General features: G+C 35.9%; 1 protein-coding gene and 1 long non-coding RNA gene across 3 annotated transcripts in view; one reads left to right on the plus strand and one right to left on the minus strand.

Moving 5' to 3' along the window:
• Positions 1-141: 141 nt before the first annotated feature.
• LOC122478321 lies at positions 142-17,757 on the plus strand. Its single transcript, XR_006295935.1, has 2 exons — positions 142-191; positions 17,347-17,757. It is a non-coding gene; the product is annotated as an uncharacterized LOC122478321 (long non-coding RNA).
• The window catches only part of LOC122478320 (pyridine nucleotide-disulfide oxidoreductase domain-containing protein 1), a 28,633-nt gene continuing 11,092 nt past the window's right edge, over positions 250-17,790 (minus strand). The window contains exons 4-12 of one of the 2 annotated variants that reach the window (XM_043571951.1): positions 15,498-15,626; positions 13,381-13,454; positions 10,129-10,289; positions 7,814-7,914; positions 5,963-6,098; positions 4,811-4,923; positions 3,825-3,947; positions 1,597-1,734; positions 250-1,104 (exon numbers count right to left, since the gene is read on the minus strand). In XM_043571951.1, the coding sequence (XP_043427886.1) occupies positions 856-1,104; positions 1,597-1,734; positions 3,825-3,947; positions 4,811-4,923; positions 5,963-6,098; positions 7,814-7,914; positions 10,129-10,289; positions 13,381-13,454; positions 15,498-15,626 (1,224 nt within the window). In that variant the 3' untranslated portion in view covers positions 250-855. Of the gene's footprint in view, positions 1,105-1,596; positions 1,735-3,824; positions 3,948-4,810; positions 4,924-5,962; positions 6,099-7,813; positions 7,915-10,128; positions 10,813-11,043; positions 12,606-13,380; positions 13,455-15,497; positions 15,627-17,790 lie in introns of those variants that run through there. The other variant, XM_043571952.1, reaches the window with a different exon arrangement.

Here is a 17,790-nt window from a genome sequence, read left to right on the forward strand (position 1 = left end):
ACACAGAATCGGAAACAGGCTCCAGGCTCCAGGCTCTGAGCCATCAGCCCAGAGCCTGACGCGGGGCTCGAACCCACGGACCGCGAGATCGTGACCTGGCTGAAGTCGGACGCTTAACTGACTGTGCCACCCAGGCGCCCCCAAATGTATCATTCTAAAGGAGCTGATAAGGAGGAAAGAAAACAATTCAGGTAACTTCCAAAAGTTTGCAAACATGCTTCAGCAATCTAAGAAAAGAGTGTTTCCGAATTTTCCAAGAAAACATTTTATGTACATATACACCATTATTTTGTAGTTTAAGACAATTTCATTAATATTGAAGGCTTGAACACTTGAGATCATGATTTATAAAAATTGTCAGTATAAAATGAGAAAAATGTAAAGTTCACATAAACTCGTATTATTTTTACATAACTGTTGATAGTGTTATCATGTGGAATATTTTATATAGGCTTATTACAAAGGGAATGATTTCAGCTCTTAACAGCTGTGGAATCCAAATGCAAAAGGAATAAAGTATCAATACAAATGATATTAGTAAGTAAGCTATTGCTACATTTCTAGAAGTAAAACCAAACTATAAGCCTCTTGAAACCACAGCCCTCTCTAACATTTCAATCAGAATGATTCTGGTGTACCAGGCCAAGTTGTTGGCTAAGTAGATCACAACCTAGCTGAATCTGCCCCAAAGCTAAATTAGAAATAAATAACTTAAATTTACATTAAGTGCTAGGTTTTAAGTTAGAAAAAATGTATTTTAACTTTGCCACTGAAATCATTATCACTTGTATTAAATTTTACCTTATTGTGACTTTGTGTTATTTGGAACATTATGTAGCTCTTGAAATGCTTTTATTAATCAAAATAATCTTCTAAATCAATATTGGGATCTAGCAGATCTTCTCCATATGATGAAAGATCCATCTGATTTAAAATTAAGTTTTCAAATGTTTCTTCTAAATCAGTTTCACCAATTAAGACAGCTCCCATCATGCGCCCATTCTGCATGACGACTTTGACGTATTCTTGTCCTTTGGTACATCTCAGCATTAATTCATGATCTGAACCTAAGCCCTGTGCATTGTATTTTCCCAGCAATACAACCTAAACACAGGGATAAAGTAAAAAAGGAAACATGGTATGTAGTTACACTGTGTTATGCTAGAATAGCACTGCATTTATTATACAGATGACACTAACACACAATCTACATATGAACATTAAAAATCAGTAAATTATCAAGAAAAAACTTGCCTCAGAGTAAAATAAGTATGGCAGAGTACCTGGTTCATTCTTGAGTATGACAGCTATTAGTTCCCCTTACAAGGCAAGGATGGATCTCAAATGAAATGCAGAAATGCACCAACAGGGAGTAAGTCTAGAAGAGATGCCCCCCCACCTTTAACTATAAAATAGTATCGTAGGAAGGTAGGTGGTGATTAGGAATTAAGACCAGCAGTAATACCAGGTACCGATTTGCAAGAAATGAGATGTCATTTTTTTGTAAAATGACTAAAACCATATATTTACTTAAATGATAAAATTACATAATTAAAGGCTAACAAGCAGAAAAAGGCACTACTTTGTTTATCTTACCTTATAGTTAAAGAATTTTGTTACGTGAGCAAAAAGTTCAAAGCTGAAGTCCATGTCAGTAGATTGTCCTAAAGTAGCTGCGGCCATGCACTTGGCTGCGTACCACCCCATCTGTCTAGCCTGGGTCCACAGCCTCATCTGAAATAAAAAATGTTATGAGATATAATGTTCATTGTCCATACTTAAAAAATGCTAGCACCTTAACCTTACAAAATTGCTTAAAGGGCTTCAATATCGATCGAGAGTCCTTGAGACTGGTTAGATCTAGCTAGCCAGATGACCAGTTGGATTGTCTTTGCCATAGAAGCAATCACCATTCCACACTAACCAAAACTGATACTGCTATTTGAGAATTCTAAAATTAAAGGATGATACCAACTCTGTATGTTTCAATAAACTATAACTAAAACATTTCAGGGTACACCAGGGAAGAATAATACTAATTAACTGGTCTCCTCTCACAGAGTAAGTTTATCATCAGCATAAATAGAGATGAGAAATGATCACTGAAAAATTCATTCCTTTTCCTAATCCTTAGATTTTGGTGCTATATAGTTAAGGCTTCTCATGCAATAAAACCTCAGTGGTCAGGCAGATCGATATATTAGTTGGTGTCCTAACAGCCTCAAGAAATGTTACCAGATTTCAGCAACCAATGCTGGGAATTCATTTTAAATTCTTCCCTTAGGTTATCAGTGATCCTGCATAGAACACTGGCCTTGGAAGTCAAGAGATTTTTAAGTTTTTATTTCTACTTATTTAACTGAGCCTCAGTTTCTTCACCTGAAACAAAAATGTATACCACCTATTCAATGGCTATTAAGAGATTTAAATAAGCTAGCCTACACTAAGCAATTAGTAATGTCCTTTTGTGTGCAAAACTAATACCACAATCATTTCTGATATTTTTTTTTAATTCAGTCTCCTCTATAAACATAAACAATGTATACCAGCTTCAAGGTCCCTTCAGTCTGTGTCTCGGACTGTGTAAAACAGATTAATTAGTGTACTTATTTAGTATTTACTGCTTCTGCAAATTAAGAGACAGGGTCTATTAGATTCACTCAAGAGACACTTGTCATTTTTGGACACGGACTATACCAGAGTTTATGACACCCATTAAGGATGTAATTTATCCTAAACGGTTTAAAAGCGTTAAAAAAATCCCAGACAGATCTGTCACAGAAGTGAAAGAGAATGATTACAGAGAAAACTGAAAACAAGCTAGCACTCTTTTAAAAAAAAAAAATTAAAAATTTTTTTAACATTTATTTTTTGAGGACAGAGACAAAGCATGAGTGGAGGGTGTGCAGACAGAGAGGGAGACACAGAATCCAAAGCAGGCTCCAGGCTCCCAGCTGTCAGCACAGAGCCTGATGCAGGGCTAAAAACTCACAAACCATGAGATCATGACCTGAGCTGAGTCTGACATTTAACTGACTATACCACCCAGGCGCCCCTAGGCTAAAAGCACTTTTATATGATTGTCAGCTCTGCTGTAGGTAAAAACACACAAAGTAATGAAGCTGCCTCTTAAAATACATCTAGCTCTTCTGCTACTTCACACTCCATGGTTGATCTGAAGGAGTAATATCCCTACCTGTGGAGCTGGTCTCACACGGAGTGTTGCCTGGGTCTTTTATCTGTAACATCTACTGTGTCTCTCCTCCCCCTGAGACCACCTCACCTATGACCACGGTCTGAGTATCTTCCTCAAGGATTTCTCCTCCACCATTAGGAGGAAGTCTATGCCCAGTTCAATGGAGGTGTTCAGCTGAGGAAGGCTGTTTCCTATAGGAAATTTTTTCAGTCACAGTTCTCACAGGGACAGAATAGGGTCATCATTTATCTACATGGTTTATACCTCAGTAATTATTAATCTAAAGCTGTGCTGTCCAGTCTGGCAGACACTAGATACATGTAGCTATTTAAACTCAAGTGCTCAATAGAGATACGTAGTTAGTGACTACCTGACTGGACACTGCAAAGGTACAGAACATTTCTGTCATCGCATAAAGTTCCACTGGACAGGGCTGATAAACTACTGTTCCATCACTATGTAATAACTTACCAAAAGGGAAAATTCTTTAATTGTCACAAAAAACTCTATGACAGCTTCTTAAAGTAAAAAAAGTTGGAAAACCAGATATTTAGATTTGCTGGTAGCAACTCCTTTACCATCACATGGAATCTCTGATCTGAAGATGTGATCCTGGATGCTGGCTTACCTGCTGCCACACTGGGCTGGGCTGCCATGACGCAGTGCAGATGTCACCTGCAGCATAGATATCAGAGAGAGACGTGTGCATGTGATCATCCACTTTCAGGCCACCATCTTCGCCTAGATCAAACTAAACAATGTTCCTTATGAGAACACATGGGAAGAAAAGTGAAAGATGGCTTTGTCATTCTAAAGTAAAAGAACAAGTCATATTTGTACACCTTGGTATGCTGATCTTTAATGAGAAAGTAAATAATAGCTGTAAGTTTAGATAACTCAGCTCAATTTCCAGGGGATCAAAATGCTATTAAGACAGACCAACTCAAAAATTTTTAGACTTTCAACATCAGGAACACTCAGTAACCGTGACTACCCCACTCATAATTACAATATTCCAGTTTTGTGAGCTTTAAATGCTAAAAGGCATTTAGCATTTTAGCATTTCTCCAAAAGAATCACTTGTAAGAATCCATAGGTGTCAGTCTCTTACCAACCTTTAGACAAATGAACTGTGCATTATGTCCCATCAATGATGACATTTATGCTGGGATGTTAGCTGCTTAAGGACTTTACGCAATAAGAAATACTGCAAATCCAAACATGAATATGATCTAAATTGTTTTCACCTTCCGTAAGTTACAGTTTTACACTAAAGCAAGGAACAGTTATTTATGCTTGAAAGTTAAATTTCATACAGTACTTTAAAAATATTCACAGCATGAGGCACCTGGGTGGCTCAGTCGGTTAAGCATCCGACTTTAGCTCAGGTCATGATCTCACAGTTTGTGAGTTTGAGCCCCGTGTCAGGCTGTGTGCTGACAGCTTGTTCAGAGCCTGGAGCCTCCCCTGGATTCTGTCTCCCTTTCTCTCTGCCCCTCCCTCTGCTCATACTCTTTCTCTGTCTCTCTCAAAAATAAATAAACATTAAAAAAAATATAAAAATATTCACAGCAGGACAAAAAAAAAAAAAAACCAAAAAAAACTTCACCTTACATTGTTGCCACAGAGAAAAGGTTCTATATTTGGTGTAACTCCTGTAGCACTGACAATGAAATCACAGCCGTATATCTTTTCACTGGTCAATTCCACATATACAGGCCATACCTCTAAAACAAAACAAAATAAACAAAACCTTTATTCTCCAATATAATCACCACAAGTTATCCATAGCATTATGTGACTATAATACCTAGCATAAAGGGTGAAAGAAAACGGCAGGAGAGTACTTTAAAACAACACTGCTTAATAACTTTTATAAGACACATTTACTAAAACAATTATAATACAATCAACATTATCTCCTTGTTTTGGGTATACTTATAACATTACAGCATTCTAAACATTTTCCCTTCAAATTTAGACCTAGACCTTTTCTAACAAAGTAAATTTGATAATCACTTTATAAATTATTTATCTAAAAATATTAATACATTATATACTCCAGAGAGTTTAGCCCAACTACATTACTCATTTTTCAATGTTTTCCCTTACTGTTCTTAGTCAAACTGTAACATTAACTCTTCCCGTGGAAAAATTCAAAGAATTCAAAACAATGGAATATTACACACTAGTTTGAGTGTATTTCTTCAAATAGTGGTAGGTCTCACAGGAGATGTGGAACAGGAATTAGTCCCAAATTACAGATTTTCAATCTGATTTGGGGGAAGTCACTTCATCTCTGAAAGCATAAAGGTTTTTTTAGTTTCTTTTTGATCTGCAAGGTATTCCATTTGACTCACAGAGTTGTGGTGGGCAAAACACCATGAATGCCATGTAAAATGTGATGCTCACTATATCAATTATTAGGAAACTTGAAGATTAAGTAGTGAAAAGGAAATGACTTACATTAAGTAATGATTTCATGTTTACTTTTTTTTTAAGTTTATTTTTGAAGGAGAGACACAGCATGAGTGGGGGAGGGGCAGAGAGAGAGGGAGACACTGAATCCAAAGTGGGCTCCAGGGTCTGAGATGTCAGCACAGAGCCTGAAGTGGGGCTCGAACTCACAAACTGTGAGATCATGACCTGAGCTGAAGTCACACACTTAACGGATTGAGCCATCCAGATGCTCCTCATGTTTATTTTTTATGTTTAAGTTTCCTCCTTTTAAATTACTGGTTATTACATTTTTTCTTAATTACTTACCTTTATCAGTTGTGACTGGCTGATTATGATGGTCTCTCGGAAAAGGCAAGGACTTTTTCCTCGAAATTCTAAATTCTTCCTGAAGGTAGATTTTCTTTACTTCACACATAGTTTCAATGTGAATCTTACGAGAAAACTAAAAGAAACCATGGTTACCATAAATAATACTTCCCAAAAGACTGATTTGGGTTACTGATAAAAAAAAATTACAATACACTTGTAGAAACATATGGAAAATATAAATGAAAACACACTGGATGCCCCCATATAATCTCGATTTCTGTTTGTGAAGGCAGTAAGAAGAAATCCATTCAGAACTTAAGAGAACAAGTAGTTGCACTGACAGGTAACACCAAGGGATGCTTTTTAAGATAAGCCTCACTGATAATTACAAATATATTTTCTAAAAATTTCAACTGTTAGAGAACTATAAAACCCTCTTGAGGGCAGATCTATGTTGATTACTATTATATCCCAGAAGCTTAGTAAAGTACCAAGTATGTAGGAGATAATGTTCACTGAACCAAACTGCTGCTCAGTTTAAAAATACTACTAAACTTAGAATCTGAAGGTGCAGAAGAACTGATTTTGCATAATTTCTATCACAAAAATGAGGTATAACATGAAGCCAGCTCCTCTCCAAAGTACCTGAGGCTGAAATCATACAAAGTAATAAGAACCCCGTGTATGCTTCTTACAGTATTTACATATCATAGCCTTTTAGCAATTATTTAAAAACAAACACCTAATAACTAAAATGAGTAAAAGCAAATCATCCAATTAAGGTATTAAATGTGTATTTAGAATTTATCAAATAACCTGTAAAATATTATAATGCATAGGAGGTGACCTTTAAGAAAAGATTAATTTAAAATAGGACAGGTATATTCACTGTAGAAATCTCTGTGCCTGGAGAATTAAAAAGAAGGGCAACTGTTTGTTTGTTTGTTTTTAATATGTGAAATTTATTGTCACATTGGTTTCCATACAATACCCAGTGCTCATCCCAAAAGAGGCCCTCTTCAGTACCCATCACTCACCCTCCCACCCCCCATCAACCCTCAGTTTGTTTTCAGTTTTTAAGAGTCTCTTATGCTTTGGCTCTCTCCCACTCTAACCTTTTTTTTTTTTTTTTCCCTTCCCCTCCCCCATGGGTTTCTGTTAAGTTTCTCAGGATCCACATAAGAGTGAAAACATGGTATCTGTCTTTCTCTGTATGGCTTACTTCACTTAGCATCACACTCTCCAGTTCCATCCACGTTGCTACAAAGGGCCATATTTCATTCTTTCTCATTGCCACGTAGTACTCCATTGTGTATACAAACCACAATTTCTTTATCCATTCATCAGTTGATGGACATTTAGGCTCTTTCCATAATTCGGCTACTGTTGAGACTGCTGCTATAAACATTGGGGGGGTACAAGTGCCCCTATGCATCAGTACACCTGTATCCCTTGGGTAAATTCCTAGCAGTGCTACTGCTGGGTCATAGGGTGGGTCTATTTTTAATTTTTTGAGGAACCTCCACACTATTTTCCAGAGCGGCTACACCAGTTTGCATTCCCACCAACAGTGCAAGAGGGTTCCCGTTTCTCCACATCCTCTCCAGCATTCTATAGTCTCCTGATTTGTTCATTTTGGCCACTCTGAACAGTCAGTTTTTGATGAATTAAATATCCACTTATCTCTTAAGGTAAGGAACTGGGCCAGCTGCTATTGGTTCTATCCTAGCACTATGGATTTTAAGTGACCTAGCAGTTGTTGGACTATATTTGTAACCAGTCTTCAACGAATGGTTCAAGAATTTAAAATTCCATCTACACATGTTTAATTAGTGTATGAACACATACCTCTTTTGTTCCTTTAAGATTCAAGCCTTCATGCCAATCAGGTCCCAAGGCACTGCCCATATTGCCAGCACTACCTTTGGTTTGTGCTTCCTTTTTTCTTCCTGAAAAGATAAAACTCAATTCAAAATTCAAATGATATAAAAACTTCCAGGCAGAGAAGTATACTTGTGTTCTCAAGCTTTTAGGCAATGTCAGGATTCTCATATATAGCATAAACTAACTTATCTGTATTGATTGTTTTAATATTTTGTGATATAGAGCTATAGAACAGGTAATTTTTCAATCAAGTGTTGAATATAAACCATACTAAATACATGGTCAATATGAAGGGTGAGATCTGATAAAAGGTTGATATCCAAAATGTATAAAGAACTCCTACAACTTGGTAACACAAATACAACCAAAATAAAAAAGAGGCTGAGGACCTGAACAGACATTTTTCCAAAGACATACAGATGGCTAACAAGGACATAAAAAAGTGTTCAAAGCCACTAGTCAGAGAAGTACAAATCAAAACTACAATGAGACAGATCACCTTACACCTGCCAGAATGGCTAGAATCAAAAAGCAAGAAATTACAAGTGTTGGCAAGGATGTAGAGAAACAAGATACCTCGTGCACGGTTGGTGGGAATCCAAATTGGTACAGCCACTATGAAAAACAGTATGGAGGTTCCTCAAAAAATTATCAGAATTACCACATGATCTGGTAACTCCACTACTGGGAATTTACACAAAGGAAATGAAAACACTAATTCAAAAAGATGTATGTTCCCCTATGTGAACTTGCATAATTTACAAGCAAGATAAGGAATCAACTCAAGTGTCCACTGACAGACTTCTGGATAAAGAAGATGTGGTGTGCATGTGTATGTGTACACACACATATACACAATGGAATATTACTCCACCAGGAAAAAGAATGAGATCTTACCATCTGCAACATGGATGGACCTAGAGAATATTCTGCTAAGTGAAATAACTCAGAGAAGGACAAGTACCGTATGATTTCACTCATACGTAGAATTTAGGAAACAAAGAAAAAGGAGACTCAAAAAAACCCACTCAAAAACTGAGAACGGGGGGTTGCCAGAGGGGAGGTGGGTGAAGGGATGTGTGTGTGGAACAAGGGGGATTAAGAGTGTACTTATCATGATGAGCAGAGTAATGTATAGAATTGTTGAATCATTTTACTGTATACCTGAAAATAATAGAACACTGTATGTTAATTATACTTCAATAAAAATTTTACAATAAATGCAGGCAAGTTAAACTAGAAAAATAATTTAAAAAAAAAAACTCAAAACACAGCAGAAGCAGACTCAGATATAGAGAATAAACTGGTGGTTGCCACAGGGGAGGGAACTGGTGCACAGGATAAACAGGTGAACAGTTATAAGTCCAGTTATAAGTCATGGGGATATAAGTACACCATAGTTATAAGTCATGAACTTCCAGTTATAAGTCATGGGGATATAAAGTACACCATAGGAAATATAGTCAATACTGTAATAACTTGGTACAGTGACAAACGGTAACTAAACCTACAGAGGTGATCACGTCATAATGTATAAAAATACTGAATCACTATTGTACATCTGAAACTAATATATGAGTTATAATTCAATTAAACAATTAGCCAACAGTTTTTAAACATTTTGTCAACTTTTAGCACCCTCAACACTTACAGAATTTTTTGAATTTTATAAGCCAAAAGGTAAAAATTTTAAAAAGCCTCTTAAATAAAAATCTAGGTTTGTATTTCCTTTTTAACTTATTGCATTTTTTGTTTTTTTTGTAAAATTACCTAAGGTGCTATCCAGTTGTACCACCTGTTTGCAAAGATGCAGATGGGCTGGTTTATTTAATTCACTTTAAATTTCCAGTCTTAATTATACACAGTTTTCATTAAAAAAAAAAAAAAAAAAAGTCCTGGATAGGAGCTCCTAGATGGCTCAGTTGGTTAGGCATCCAACTTTTGGTTCTGTCTCAGGTCATAATCTCAGGGTTTGTGGGCTTGAGTCCTGCACTGGGCTCTGTACTCACAGCCAGAGCCTGTTTGGGATTCCCTTTCTCTCTCTCTCCTTCCCTATTTCTCTCTGCCCCTGCCCCATCCGTGCTCTCTCCCTCTCAAAATAAACTTTGAAAAAAAAAAATCCTTGAAAGTCTAAATCTTGTGTATGGAGACAGGAAATAAATATTATCTATGTATCTGTCTCTCAACTGTAGTATTTTTATTCCATGTTCTTATAGCCTTTTTCTATACAGCTAAGAAACAGTTTCATCTGTGAATTAATGAATAGATGCTATACTTACCTTCAGTTGTATATCTGGTTCTTTTATGTGCAATTTTAGCCTCTGGTTTTTCAGCAATGAGCTTTGAAGTCAAGAATTCAGCTGCACCTGCATCGAAGAAAGTATTCCCAATGGCTTTGTCTTTAATGGCCCAAATGACTTCGCAGCCTTCAATTTCATACCTAAAAGGAATAAAGTTACTCAGAGCAATTTAAGAAGTCTGAGTAGGAATCTTTTTTCTTTTTTTTTTGTAAATAACAATTTTCTCCAAAGGTAAAAGAAAGTGTTTTAAGGCAAACAGAAATAAGGAAGAATGTAAAACTCTTTCAGGATAATAAGAGCTAAAGTAGAATAAACAATAAATTTATCCAGTTTATTTGAAAGAACATAAAAATGACAAGCATGTGTAACTGAGTATCAAATAAAATTTCATTACAATGAGCATTACTTCTAAGGGTTCAATTTCTCCAACAGTTACTATACGAATGTTCCCCACGGTTCCCAGGAGTGAGCAGTGCTTTGTTGATGTGGTTATAGTGTAACCAATAATGGATGAATGGATCCCTGGTATATGGTTACAGTATTGACAATAGCATACTCTTTGGTAACAAATATTTTGTGTACTCAAAGGAGAGAATCAGAGTTATTAACTACAATTTAACGTTGTTATAAAGGAACCATTACCCTGCAATCCCTTCCCTTCACCTCAATAATTTCTTTAAAAAAAATTTTTTTTTTTAACGTTTATTTATTTTTGAGACAGAGAGAGACAAAGCATGATCAGGGGAGGGTCAGAGAGAGGGAGACACAGAATCTGAAGCAGGCTCCAAGCTTTCAGCACAGAGCCCGACGCGGGGCTCGAACTCACGGACCGTGAGATCGTGACCTGAGCGAAGTCGGCCGCTTAACCGACTGAGCCACCCAGGCGCCCCTCACCTCAATAATTTCTGAGCCATTCAGCCGAAGAAAGATCCGGTTCACAGAAAAATCAAGAAAGAGCAGAATGGCCATGGTGTGTACAGGCCATCACCACTAATGAGACAGCCAGAGCTCCTGGGGATCTGCTGTTTTATCTCTACGTTTAGTCACAGAGAATGTGGTTTGCTTAGTATTCATTTCACTAAGTCCCTGAAGTCCATTATATTTTTCTGCTATTATAACTTGTTTTGGTACAATTGATGAACTGAGACCATCCACGATAAACAGGATATATGGTCATCCTAATTATACTAGGACTTTATCAGAACCTATAGAGGTAATAAGAGTATTATGTGTTAAGAACTTTTAACATTTACTTGTGGTACAAAGTACTGCCATGTTTATTTCACAGACTGCTATAATGTAACACATTAACTTCTCAATAAATGATTCAAACTGATCAATAAATAAATGATAGAAAAAAAGGTTTAGTACATCTGATTTCAGGTCACCTGACATGCTTTGTGACAATTGCTCCCTTACCGCAGAAAAAAATATTTAGTTACTAAATTTCAGATTATTTGGTGAATATTTTATGTTGCTCAAATCACATAGGATTGCTGATGAGCAGAAAGTAGAATACACATTCAGTAATAAATTTCATATTTTAATTTACATATAGGCACATAGTTATTATGAAACACTTTCCTTAGTTTTTATTAAGAAACTCCTCTACCATTTTTTTTAAATTTTAAAGTAATATAATAGTATAACACAGTATCAATATAGTTTAAAATACTAATGCTTGGCTAGTAGGCCACCCACAATGGCCACCCACAATTATAAGTAACCACGAGTAACATCTATACACGTCCTACCTCACAAGATGCCCTTAGACTATGAACCATGCCCTCAGCGAGATACATTACCATGGAGGTAGTATCACATATATCGTAGAAATACTTTCATTTTTAAAACCACTTTTAAAAAATAAACAGTGAAGTATTACGGTTTTTTGAAATCATTAAAAAAATGTCTGAAAAGAAAAGATTAACCTACACTAGTAAAGAAGAAAACAGAGGCAGTAATTGAAATAAAAGTACACTGAAGAAAATCAGCATTAGCCTCAAGGGAACACAAGGGCTATTAAAGAGCAAAAAGGGTTTGTATATGGCATTTTTCACCATGAGATGATAAACACCTGATCATTCAGTGGACCTAAGCTGAGACAATCGCATTATATGCAGCCTTTCTTAAACTATCAGAGTTTATTCAATATAAAATTATAAGCTTTGTCCGATTATATAGTCTTATATCTCCAACCTCAAGAAAATGAGGAATGGGATTACATGTTTTAAGACTGAGCATTTCTGACTGCAAGAAAATTTTCCAGTGTAAATAATAATAGTATTCAGTTACACTTTTGGTGATAGCTGATGGAGAAAATTTGTCATGTGCCTCCTTCTTAGACCTGTTTGATTTTGAATCTCCAGTTTTTTCTCTGTTCTCCATACAGTGCCATAAATTTCATAATTACAAGAATGATTGCCATCTCTAGTACTCAGGCAATCTAGGAACTCTTAGAAGCTTCCACTGGGAATCACCATCCTGTCAAAAAGAAGAGCAAAAACCTAGTCTGCGAATAGGAATGGACAAGGCTTTGGCAAATTCATTACTTTGATTCAAATTTGTCCTCTTTGTAGTTGGACTCAACTTTCTGCCCTAAAAATGTCCAGACTATTCCATCTCAGCCATCCAATGGCAGATAAAATCATAAAGAAAATGAATGCTCTGTAGACCATAGCAGGATATTTATTCTTCAGTGTTCTTTAAACTTGAAATATCATTTTAAGATAGTATTTCACATTAATTGATGGGTTCACATTTTTCAACTTCCAAAAAAACAAGAGCTGGGAGTACCACATCTTGAAATAGGGAGTCAAACACACTGTGGGTTTCATGGGCCCAACAGGTAGCATTATAAATGAATGAAGCAGGATGGGTGTAAACAATAAAACGGGTAGATACTGTGACTAGAAATCTCTAAAGGTGTGCACATTTAAACTGTTGTTCAATATAGTACATGCCTACCAAACACATGTATGGATCACATCTGTCCAGTCACCTGTGACCCCTTGAGACCTAAAACCTTCCTTAAACTCATGTTTTACAATGACATTTCTACAACTATGAATTCCATGAAGCTAAAAATATAAAATGGATTTTTTTCTCCTTGAAAATCTATGAAAAACAGTTCTATTTATCTTTGAATTTCAGAACAGGATGTTTTCTAGTCTGCCAACAATTATGAGTCATAGAGTAGTGTTTAAATGATATTTAAAAATATATACTTACACTAGTTCAAGTGCAATGCCACCATTCCCTATGATCATTATTCTTTTGGCTTTAGTAAGCTGTTTCTGAAATTCCTATATTAAAAAGAAAATGAGATAGTGTTTTGTAATAGTGGGCAATACTTGAAGAAAGGCTTCACTGATAATGTTCTTAAAATTGTACGAATTTTACCTGATTTACAAAGGAACAAAAATCTCACTTTCACACTCTGCCAGGACACACCCTCCCAATATTACAAATGTTTTCCTCTGTCACACAAACTGCCTTTATAGCAATGCCTCTTATGATTTGACTTTTTACGTCATTACATCTAGAGTACTTCAGAATTGCAGCAAGAGGCACTAGCTCTAGTTCATCACATTCCTAACTACTTGATCAAACCAACTTACTAAGATGACACTGATCTGTATACATACAGGGTTATTCCTTTTCTTCTAGTCTGTCAGTTGGCACTTCCCTGGACTCACTCAACACCGAAACTTACAGGAATGAGAAGCACAACAGCTTGGTGGTTAAGAGTCCCTGGAGTTACTAACTTCCCCCAGTTAGTAACTTGGCCAAGTTGCTTAACCCTTCTGTGCCTCAGCTTCTTCAATATAAATGGAAACAAGAAGTGACTGTATTTCATTACGTCTCTGTAAGCATTAGGATAATGTAAATAAAGCTGTTAAGAGCAGGCACGATAATGTCTAAATTGAAAAAAAAAAAATGCTACTTTCTTATCATAAGACAATTAACTGATGGCTCTACCCCCCTCTTCTGCCCCCTAAAAAAAATTATCACAATGAGCTTAGGGAAGCCATGGTCATTTTTATGGCACTTTTGTAAGTACAGAATAGTCCCACTGGATCAGGATGACATCTCAATAGCTAAATTTCCTCTTCCTACCATGTCAAGTTACCATTTCTATTAAATTCACCCAAAAACTTATTGTAATATTCAATAAATAATCACTGAAACTGGCTTAAAATTCTACCAGAAAAAAAAAAACATTAAGTTAATTTCAGTCAGCCTTTCTCTGAGGACAGCAAATAAGAAAGATCTGTTAAAAGCACTGGATGTGGAGATGAATGGCGTAAGTTTATATTGTACTTCTGATAACAGCTATTTAAGTATAGGTAAATAATCTATTAGAGTTTGCTATTTGTAAATTGGGAGTAATACTGTCACACAGTATTATCATAAGCAGTCAGTGAATTCATGTATGTAGGCAGCCTCGCTGGAACACAGCTATGCTCATGGTTTGGAGGATCGAGCCCCATGTTGGGCTCTGCACAGACAGCACAGAGCCTACTTGGGATTTTCTTTCCTTCTCTCCCTGCCACTCATCTGCTCACACTCTCTCTCTCTCTCTCTCAAAATAATAAGCTTTAAAAAAGTTTTAAGAAAGATTGAAAGAAAACATCAATTTCAAGAATATAAAATATTATTAGTATACATAAAATTATCACCTTAGGGACAGAACTACAACAATAAGCTACAGGTAAGACAAAGTATTATGACTGGAAACCAGGAAGAGCTTCTTGGCAAGAAGGGTCAAGAAACCTTGAAGCCCTGCAATAAATTATCAGAAGAAGTTGTAGAAGGTTCCACACAGTTTTCACCTTATTGGGATAGTTTACTATGGTTCTTGAGGAGAACAATAAACCAAATGAATTTTTTAGTTCTGGGATTCTGTCATGATTCTGGACCACAAAGATCTGAATATTAATTTCTTTGCTAAGGAGTACAGTAAGTTTGGGATACGCCTTACCTTTGTGGAAAAAGATTGCTACATTATTTAGGCTACAAATCACTATTCCCAATCAAAATACAGTAATGAATGTGTGTATAAGTTAAGTTATAACCTTCAGCTTAGTCATTATATCTGGGATAGTGCACAATGGAAAGAACACAGAACATCAGCATGGGACTAAAAACAGGAAAAATTATCAGCTACAACCAAACTGAAATTGGCAATAATAAAACATTATAACTATTTTCTGGTTTATGGATCACAAAACAAACCTCTTCTGTAATTTAAGAATTAACACTGTAAGTGGAATACTTTGATTCAAATAAAGGAAGTCTATGAAATATTCATGTTCCTTTCCCGTGGCCCCATCTCAGAATGTTACCTGAGCACTGTCTGTATCACGGATTCCTAATACATAAGGATTTCCTTCACATATCAACTTTGGCTTAGCTCCAGCACACAGACAGAGTTTCTTATATACATGCTGACTGCCATCTCCTGTTAAAATGCACTGTAAAAACAGGGCAAGGAAGGGGAGAGGAGAAACATATTTATACATGGGTACAGTTTCATTTTAAATACACAATTCAGTAAGACAAAAGCAAAAAAATACATTAAGGTTGCCTCTTGGTGGCACTCAATACGTTGTCACAGCAATTGCAAATCAGAGTAAACATGAGAATGCATTCTCCAACCCAGTGATTCACCATCATTTTAGGGCCATGAACCATTTTGACAATCTAGGGCAAAACAGTCTTTCTTCCCTGGAAAAAAACATACATTCACACCAGATTTTGCCTAAAACTTAGGGAATCTTATTATATTCAGGGAGGCATGTTGACCTCAGGTTAAAAACTAAACATTCAGAAATTTTTAAATCAAGCATTCTGATCATATTATACCTGAGGTAGGCCTTAATATTTCTGATCTCAATGGAAGTTACTGTAGGAAGATCTAATAATTCTAATGGCATCATACCTTCATATTTGTTATGGGTACAGAGGAGTACAGTGTGGTAAAAAAGGTTACATTATGTCTTCTTAATCTAAAAATATTAAAAGTGTTTGGGAAGCTTGGGTGGCTCAGTCTGTTAAGTACCTGACTCTTGATTTTGGCTCAGGGTCATGATTCCTGTGTCATGGGATCAAGCCCCGTGTCAGGTTCTGTGCTGAGCATAGATTCTAAGAATCTCAATGTCTCAATCTCTCTCTCCCCCACTCTACCTCCCCAGTTTGCACGTGCATGCATTCTTCTTAAGTACAAATAACAATCACCTAACCACAAATGTTCTTTGGGGATATTTTCATATTAAGTGAAAAACATATTAACCTTAAATCCTAACATGTACTAGCTTTTAAAGTCATTTATATTAATTTTTAATAATATTATTGAGTCTAAAAATATGTATTTGTGATCCATTGTTTTTATTCTTTAAAATCAAATGGAAATCTGCACATAAGTAGGAGCTTTTAATAAGCATATATGTATGTGTATGTATATATACACACACATGTGACTATGACAGAAGACTTTGTTGGAATGGTTTAGAGATTAACACTGTGACATGTGTTTGACTTATAAAACATAGCAAATCATAAGATAGCACTTGATACCCACTGAGCCATTTGTTACCCGCTGTAACTCTTCAGCTGCATAACAAATACATAAAACTGATAATTCAACACAGTATAACACATACAGAAATTCTATGCAGTTCTTTCTGAAGATAATGTAATGTGGTGGGAATTTTATCTGACAAACAGTAATTAACAGACACTGACCAAATTTTAAAAATAATTTACATTTTATGTTGTAAAAACAAACACAAAAACTCCTTTCATTGGCTACTGCTAAATTTTTGGAAGTAGACATGAAGATAAAACACACAATCTCTAATTCATCAAAGAATATAAAGGACAAATAAGAGAATACAGACATGAGCTCATACAGGACACTTCAAATGGTAATGGGTGGCATTTGGATTTACTCAAATGCCCTAATATAAATTCCCTCACAATTTATTAGTCTACATTTGAGCCCACCTCAATTTACAAATTAACGGACATGGATGTTATATAGGATATGTACTACTGTAAATGTTAGAAATTTATTCCAGTTTTGGGATTCAGATTTTTTATGTTTTTCTCATAAAATTTAGTCCTTTTTCTTATTTTTTTTACTGTCAAATTATTTGTGTTTCAAATGTATTATGTATGTGTTTTCTCCATAAGGGTGAAAAATTAGAGCTGCTGTAGAGAAACGACTAGAAACCCTACTTCTCATCTTGCCTAAAGCTCACCTGAGGATATTGTTAATCATCTGACAACACGTTTCCTTCGACTGCCTTATTCATTCCCACATCCAATGGGTTACTGAGTCCTGCTAAGTTTACAGGAGAAATCTCACTCATATCTGCGCCATTCTTTCCAAATACACAGTTCTTGTCTTCGTTCAGGCCTTCTATCAGTTTGGACTATTGCAACCACCTTCTGGTTTGGTTGCTGGACACTATCACTCACTCCACCCCATTTCATCCTCAACATTGGTATCAGATCTGTCTTCCTAAAAGAATATATTACCATCCCTGCCTCCACTTTATTTCCCCACTGACTGTAAAATAAATCATCTTGGCATGATGTAAACAGCTCTTCACAGTCCTATTTGTTTGCCCTAGT

Source organism: Prionailurus bengalensis, unplaced genomic scaffold (genome assembly GCF_016509475.1).
Source record: "Prionailurus bengalensis isolate Pbe53 unplaced genomic scaffold, Fcat_Pben_1.1_paternal_pri Un_scaffold_49, whole genome shotgun sequence".
Lineage (NCBI taxonomy): Eukaryota > Metazoa > Chordata > Mammalia > Carnivora > Felidae > Prionailurus > Prionailurus bengalensis.